We start from the raw sequence: 8,937 nt of genomic DNA on the forward strand, positions 1-8,937 counted from the left end.
TGACCGAAAGAAATTTTGCATGCACTAACTCCATAATTCGCTAAATTTCGTCCCTTAAGTGCATTCGTTGCACCTGACAGTTTCTCGTGGTAGAAATAATAGATAGACCGTTGAATTGGGAATTTGTGCATTGTCCGAATGCTGATTTGTATATGATGACTGGTACTGTTTATTATCATTATTCATTAAACCATTTCATTATATATATATATATATAATTTTACACCGGTTTATAGATCTGTAGTTTTATTAACTGCAAAGAAAATGTAGAAATAATATTTTCAGTAATAAGAAATAAGCATAACCGATATCGTTTATGGTTTTGGTGATAATATGCCAAACTTGATAGATTACTTGATAAATAGTAGCACCAAAGTGGACGATTGTACCGCAGTTTACTTTGTGATTTACATGTAGACAAAACTAATAAAGAAATATTTCAGTGTATTCACTTATTAAGTTGTTTAAATATTTCTTTATATGTCACTTAAACATCACTACAGAACTACATAAGATTAACTTTATGTAAAAAGCTATTAGTATTAAAGAAACTTTATAAGATACAATGAAATACCTCAGCAGGAGGTGAAACAACAAAGTTAATATAATTTCTTTTTTAAATTCGAAACAAACGTATCAGATACATGCATCATAAACCCGTATCAAAAATACCATTTACCATTTATAGTACATGTAACCATTATGTAGGTAAAACAGATTAAAACTTAAAACTGAAACACGGGAGATCATAGTATAGTAGAAAAACAATGCTAAAACAAAGACTGAAACACAGGAGTTCATAGGACAGTAGGTAGACAATGACTAATACAAAGATTTGAATATAGAAATACGACAGCGGAAAGCTACGAAAGCCTAGAAAGGTCAAATTTCGAAGGGGAAAAAATATAAATTCGAGTTATTACGCGAATAAAAGCGTAATATAAAGGCGTTATTAAGGCTTTTGGAAGGCGTTATTACGACTTTTTTCGCGTTATTACGACTTTGGAAAGGCATTATTACGGGTTTTTTTCCGTTCGAAATTGGACCTTTCTAGGCTTTCGTAGAAAGCAGACAAACAATGTCTAAAGAAAAAATTTTAATATAGAAGAGATGGAGGCCAGCTGATAAATGATACCTAAAAATATTGAAAAAAGGAAGATGGAAGGCAGCAGATAAACAGTGTTATGGTCATCAATATAGCTCCATAGGAGTTAGTTTTGTGTGTGTGTGTGTGGGGGGGGGGGGGGGTTCGTGTTCACCGCCCAAGTTCGGTACTTGTTATATTTCATATTTCTAAAATGAATACTTGCAACAAATAAAATGTTATCTGTCAAGTCTAATTGTAGAGAGGGACCATTCATCGCAACATAAACGTGTTTAATTTATTCATTTATTTTTATCTAGTTACGTGTTTTTAGTTCCGGATTGATTCCATATTCCGGTTATTGGTTCTGTTGGCATATTACTCAAATGTACTTCCGGTAAAATTACTAGATCTCAGATCAAAAGTCATAATTTTAGGGATAATTTTATACATATTTTTCTGGTTTGAGGTCGTCACTGAAAGGAATGAAATCTATGTTTAAAGGGACAAACTTTTCCACTTGTGACAATCTAGAACGGTCTAATGATAATACATAAACCGTTTTTTCTACCGTTGTGTGCTGTGTTGCGGTGACGGTAATTTCGACATTGTAATTTGCAGTTTTGACTGGGGATCTATGGCTGTGGTTGATGTATTTGTTGGTAACTTCACTGTCATTGATACAGACTTGTATGAGCTTTGGCTGACCGGCTATTCAGGTAAATGCATTCATTTGAATCGCGGCTTTGTAAAGTGTAAAGCAATACATTAATTGCAGGATGATCCCTTTATATATCTTCTTTTTCGTGGGGGCAAGCTGGTGGGGAATGTTAGGCATATTCATGATATTCTGGACCATCATATTTCATGCTATAGAGCAAACATACATATTTCTTAAATTATTTTCAGATTTTGTGCTCATTCAAATATAAACCCATGTACTTTCCATAGACAATAAACTGTTTGAGAGGGTTACTGCTACAGCTTGCATCGTTCATCACATGATATGAACTTAGAGATTGTTGTATGGTTTCTTTTTCTCAATTTTTAATTAACGTTTTGATATGTGTCTATTGAGAAGTTTCCCTAAATTTGCTTTAGGTGTTGCTATTTATCAATACAGGTGAAAGAAGAAATCACTGAATATATTTCTTTTGAACATTTGTGTCTTTTTTGTTTTCTAGCACATGATGCATCTGCAGTACTACAGAAGCGAGGTGTGCTACACAACATGGGGGTCAGTTTCCAGGATCTTGTATCTGATACACACGATAACTACCGTCTTTTTATAAACCTGGAAAAACTGCTGAAGGACCCAACAAAACTAACAGAGCAACACCTATATCAACTTGATTCACAGACACAGAAACTCCTTATAGAAAGGTCTTCACTAATTATGTGAAATTAATAACAAATATCTTGTCTGTACTTTTTTTTAATCTATGTACAATATACTGTATGAAGTAAAATAGCATTTAGGTTGATATTTTCCCTATCTTACCCAAAGTATATCTTTGGTGGCATTTGTATTTAAAATAATAGTCAGTTACCTAAAAATGCACATTTGAGGACAAAATAAGTTCTTTAAATCATATATTTGCTATCATAAAACAAAGTAAAACCAATGCTATAATCAGAAGTATATGCGGGGTGAAATTGTTTAAACGTGACCTGGGATTTTTCATTACAGATATTACCAGTTTGATGCAGCAGTGGTTAGAGAGGTCCTTGGAAAGAAGCTTTCATCAAGGAACAGGAAAGATCTTGATGAAGTGTGTGAGAAGACTAGAGTGCCCCTCAGATCATGTAGGCGTCAGGTAGGTCATGGCAGCTCATATTTTATTACACTAAACAGTCGTAGCAGTACTTGGATCCATCTTGGGTGCAATTAATCCAACTACTGAAATGGCATGGAGTGATCTTTGGGAATCAGATATTTGAGTCCTGAACTCATACTTTTCTTGTGAGACTCGCTCAAATTATGAGAACCCATTATATCTCTTAGTATTGGGACTCGTCAAAATTTTGAAATTGGTAATCTGTACTAACCTGAAGAAAATCACTGGGCATAAGTTGTGAAGTTAGTCATTGACTTACAGGAATTTGAGTTTTGATTTAGGTTTGAAGATACTACAATGTATCAACATAGTAAATTTGAGATAAATGAATATATGATCTATGTGTTTATACATAAATTGACAAATTGGTTTACAGTAATTGCAATTGGAATAGTAGAAACTCATTCTGCATAATCAAGGGGAAAAGTTACTTCATATCAATAAAAATGATTTAGAAAGAGTAACATTTTGATGAACATTGAATGCATATTTTTATAAACTCTCAATTTTTAAAGAAGATACACAGTTATGATATCTATGAGGTAAAATCAATATCATCTTTCACTTATTTTTGCAATTTTAGTTTGACAACTTGAAGAGGGTGTTTAAGACTGTAGAGGACCTGACAGGATCACTGGTAGAAAACATACAGACACACTATCTTGTCTCTGAGGTACTGGCAAAGTAAGTCATTTGCACTATTACATCTGAGCATCATCATAATCTTAAGTTTCAGTAGCTACTAATAGATGAAATTTGGTTCAAAATATATACCAAGAGATAATACCCATATGTACATGTGTACAGATAGGAATGTATGGTCACATTCTGATGATCTATAGAACACCAAAAGAATGATCAGTGCAAGAACAATATTTTTTGCAAAATTAAATATCAGTTGAAAAAGATGTGAAGTTTAATGCAACAGTATAAACTTTATAAAAGTCATATGTGATTGTGTTATGAATGTGATTTAGGTAATAAAATAATTTTAAAAGATATATATATATATACCTGGTATATATTCTTAAAGAGTTTCAGCCATCATCAGTTTGCAAAAGCACAAAAAGGTGTGACTTCATTATAAGTCTTTAATTTCATAAACTCTCAGCTGACACTTCAGCCTATCTAAGATAAATCATGACTCCTACAAAATTGATTGAATCAAAATCAATATGATATTTCGGAATAATGTTTAAGGACTGATTGTATTTTGGATTTTCTGTTAAAGTGCCAGTGTGAAAATATCTATTTCTGAAAAACTCATACAGATTTCCAACAAAATTATTTTATATGAACCATTGAAAAAGAAGACATATATTTACTGTCATGGATCTTTGTTAAGAATTCTTCTTCCTGTATGATATTGTCATAAATGTTTTCATAATTTATCATTTTACTGTACACTTTTGAAGCTGAGTTTGAGTAAACAGAATAATTTACAAAGATGACGAGGAATGTTATTTAACTTTGAATAACTAAATTGATTATCTTTCAGGGAATATGCTGCCATTGTGTTCATAGCCAACAATCGATTTGAGACAGGAAAGAAAAAATTAAGTCATCTCACCTTCTATGATTTTGTGTACTGTGCTACATCTATGATGGCTAATTGGTCCTACACAGCCAAAGGTAAGCATGAACTTTTATACAATGTATAAGTGATGTCAGTCTATTATTTACAGTGAACCCTTACTAGCAGGTTAGAATTAATTATGAACAGGACCAGTATCATTAACAGTGAACCCATACTAGCAGGATATTATTAATTATTAAACAGGACCAGTGTCATTTACAGTGAATCCTGTTTACACAGGATCAATATTCTTTACAGGGAACCCTGTGAATTACAGTGAAGCCTGTGTAAACAGGACTAATGTGATTTAAAGTTGACACTGTTTAATCAGTTTTTATGTTTGGAATTGGGCAGTGCTTTGGTATATACAGATGCAATGATTCTGAGCAGTTTGTGTGTATTTGTATTATCGATGTATTTCTGTACAGATTCTTCAGGACATGAAGATATAGATGTTGATCTTGACCGAAGATTCCTCCAGGACTTGCGAGAGTTCAAGCTCCTTCTGGATAAGGAAAGCTTAGATGAACATAAGAGGTGATATTATCATTTATTGTTATCATTCATCAATTGCAATAGCGATTTGATAATAAATAATTCATCTAGAATAAGCCAATGTAAGGAACATTTCAATCAGTAATGTATACACGCATATGATAACATAAAACACAATATGTTAACCTAGTAGTCCACTCATCTGATACTAACTACTGATTCTATGACATCTTTCTAAATACCCCCACTCATGTGAGCTAGAATTGTTTTAGTGTGTTGCTTGAAAATGGAGTCATTAATATATCAACATACAGTTATGGGTTTGCAAACCAAAATGAAATAGAGTTCACATTTTAGGAGCTGTTTTGAAGGTTTGAAAAAATTGTGCAGTTTCAGAGAAAAATAATTCTTTTGTATTTTCAGTTTGGTTTTAAATGCAACAAAAGGTTCACTTCCAAAGAAAATACATCAAGATTTAGATGATAATTTTAAGGTAAGAAAGTATAATTGGTATATTACCTTATATAAGCAAGTGATTGGCAATTCTACAGTTGTTATTCAGGCAAAAACAAGAGATTGTTCCAATGGTGAATTACAATTCCTGAGAGAAGTCAGTATGCACAAAAAGCAAAAGATCTGGACCATATTAAAGTTTTGTATTGCTGTGACAATATCTCATTTATGTTATTTAGGCTACTCAAGAGTAACTGACCTGTGCTCAACCTAGAGGTTACTTCAGTAAATTGATTATCTCTGTGCGATTTTTTTCTGTACATTGTGTATTAACTCACTATAGAAACTCAATTACAATCAATCTTCTCAAAATATTCTGTAAACTGATAGTTATACATCAGTAAAATTTCTATTTACTTTGTGGCAAACAATTATTTACTGACAAATTGTATTTCTTTACAGAACATGTCAAAAGCAATTGTAAATATTGCCTATGGATTAAATCACAGTAAAGAAGCTAGAGACATATTCATTGACTTGGTAGAAAAGGTAAAGTGGCTCAATCTATTTTGTTTCTTTATAATGTATGACTGTATTCTATAGTGTTTAAGATATACAGCATTGTGCTTCTTAGTGTATAAGCAGTAAAACTGATTCTACATGATTTATTCAATTTTATTAGAAATATACAGAAATTCATAGAAAAGCTTATTATTTATTAAATGTTGTATGTAAAATGGTGTGGTAACAGTATTTTGTTTTAATTTACTCTACATTGCTGTGTTCCTTTTTCAGATCACTGAGCCATGTATGCAGGGACGCTGGCTGAAGGATGAGCTGAAAATTGTTTTGACAGCCTATAGGGATGTCTGTCCCCAGTTAGATGCTTTCCGTCATAGGTTAGCTTTGTGTGGTAGTTTTCAACAACGAAATGTCATCTTAGAACAATCCCTGCTATATTTTAGAATATAGTGGGAATTCCTAATAATTCAATATCTTTAATATTGCATTGATAAAGAGTACAATATATTAACGCTTGATGATTGATAAAATACAAATAGCAGGAACTTTTTGGAAAGCTAACTATTTATATTTGTAATAGGGTATATATTAATTATAATATAATGCTATTTGTGTAAGTACATACTCTATGCACGTATATTGTCTGGTGTGATAGATGGTGTGAATCTGTCTGTGTATGTGATATGTACTTACCTGTGTATGCATGTGAGTATGAAAGTTGTGATGACACCTGACTTGGGACGGGCTTTACGATTGGTCAGGACGGGTGGCTCAACTTACCTGTGTACAGGTGTTGGCCAGTTTGGGCACTCCGTTCCTGACCAGCACACAAAGCAGACATATTAACTTTTTATTGAGAGGTGGGAAATCATAAGACTTTTGACAGAATGCTGGAAATTCAGAATGTTGATTATAGAGGAAAAAAGTGAAGGAAACCTCCACACCATAGCTGTGGGTTTTTTCAATGGAAAGAACATATAAATGAATAAATGCGAATAAAACTACACCACGGATCTGGTTTCTGTTGGAACTGAGAACCCCGGTAACATATTTTTATGGGAAACTTTGACAGTAGTAATGTTGGAAAATTAATCCACAACTCCTGTCTTATCAATTTTCACTAGTCCCTCCTTTGAGTAAAAATAATGTTTTATAAAATGCTTTATAATTTATACAAGGCAATTGTACTATGATGAGACTGTGCAATGTAGTAGTATACATAATAGTATCAGGTTATCAGTTTTACCGGCAGGAAACAAAATAAGAAGATGTTATATTGTATCTTTTTCAGGAACCTGACAAGACAAAAAGCTGTGTGGGATAGGTATATGAACACTCTTACATCCTGTGTAGTGCAGATCTATCACAGCTGATAACGACACTGAATCATCGTAGAAGGATAAATTATTGAATTTAGGAGATCAGTTGTACATTGACAAGTCATCTGATTTCAAATTCTGTTCCCTAACCATGGTTGTGTAGAAGCACACATCATCAGATACACTGTGAGGTTGAAATGTGCAGACAGAAACAAAGGAAAATGATTAGAAATCAGACTATCAGATAGTGATATTGACTTGGTGGTCATGATCTCATTGAATAAATAAAGTTGTAAGTCAACAATGACTGACCACTTTCATGTAAAATCATGGTGTTATACAATACCATTAAGAAAAGCAGACTGATCTGTTATTTTCTATGGAAGGAATCATCATCAAAACTCATATGTTGCCATTTGATGTGCAGTAACATCTATGAAACAGATTAATTGCAAATTGTTTATTTTAGCCTGTGTTTTGATGCGAAGAAATGTTTTGATATAATGATTTCGATATTCTAGTCATAATATTGAAACCAGTATTTTTGTTTATTGAAAGTGCTGTAACTATTTCTTTAGCCTTTTCTTTTAAGAAAGCAGGAAAACGTTCATGATTATAGATAATTTTGATGTACTACCAACCCATCATTGTGTAGAAAATTTCGCCATTGTTAATATCTAATGTAGGCATTACATGTGATGCATATGTGAAGACAAGGTAATTACTTTGCTGATCTAACACATGGTTTGACAAGGATCTAATTTTCAGTCAACCATCATTAATTAGTAGGCTGTTTAAATTCCCCTTTGTCTGTGGTCAGTTATCCATCTGTCTTTAAGAATTTTTGTTATCGATATTTCTTGAGAAGTGCTGGATACTGTGGTAAATTATTTTTCAGTTTCATAAGGATGTAGATTTCACTTGGTCCAAAAACAAAATGGTTGACAGGTGGCCATCATGGATTATTTGACAGTTATAGTTAATTATCACTATTCGTTGAGAAATGTTCGTTCTTAAATTCCATATGTAGGTTCCTCTTGGATCATATATATTTGTTGTTTGATTTATGGACTGATCTTCAAAAATGATATAGTTATTTCTTCACAGGAATTTTGAATTACACATAATAAAAGAGCAAAATTTAAGAGAAAGGAGATCAACGTTTGAAGACCAAAACAGATCAAACAATGATGGGTGCCAAGATAATCGTGGGATCTTGTTTTAAAAAGAAAAATTCAGCAGGAGAGATATATATATATATATTTGTTTGTACTAATATTTGCTATCTTGTGACATACTTTATCTCCTGAAAGGAGGTAGAGCTTCAAATACAAAACATTAAACATTTTGTGAATGTAAACTTGGACATTGTTTATTCATTTGTGACAAAGCTGAATCAGAGACATATATAATATGTGTTATATATGTCTCTGGCTGAATGTACCTCAAAGCAAGTGTTTCTTTAATTTAGCTATCTATTCCTTTTCTAGTTACAAATATAAAGTGAAGTATGAGAGCTTTAGAAGCTGACAAAGAAAAAACTTCCCTTTTTACTGAAACATTGATGCAAATGTAAAGATGCAGTATGACTAGTGCAGTAGATGTAAGGTCTACTCTCAACTGTAGGTCTTCTATTTATGTCCTCATAAC

General features: G+C 32.5%; 1 protein-coding gene across 1 annotated transcript; it reads left to right on the forward strand.

Annotated features, from left to right (window-relative positions):
* Positions 1-1,481: 1,481 nt before the first annotated feature.
* On the forward strand, positions 1,482-8,641 carry LOC132550811 (acidic fibroblast growth factor intracellular-binding protein-like). Its single transcript, XM_060214900.1, has 10 exons — positions 1,482-1,803; positions 2,269-2,467; positions 2,775-2,901; positions 3,506-3,606; positions 4,421-4,554; positions 4,927-5,035; positions 5,417-5,486; positions 5,909-5,995; positions 6,242-6,345; positions 7,260-8,641. Exons 1-10 carry the CDS (start codon positions 1,722-1,724, stop codon positions 7,339-7,341), a joined length of 1,095 nt encoding a protein of 364 aa, XP_060070883.1. The 5' UTR covers positions 1,482-1,721; the 3' UTR covers positions 7,342-8,641.
* Positions 8,642-8,937: the final 296 nt, after the last annotated feature.

This window comes from Ylistrum balloti, unplaced genomic scaffold, assembly GCF_031769215.1.
Source record: "Ylistrum balloti isolate Yb309-2 unplaced genomic scaffold, AGI_CSIRO_Ybal_v1 Utg370152, whole genome shotgun sequence".
Classification (NCBI taxonomy): Eukaryota; Metazoa; Mollusca; class Bivalvia; order Pectinida; family Pectinidae; genus Ylistrum; species Ylistrum balloti.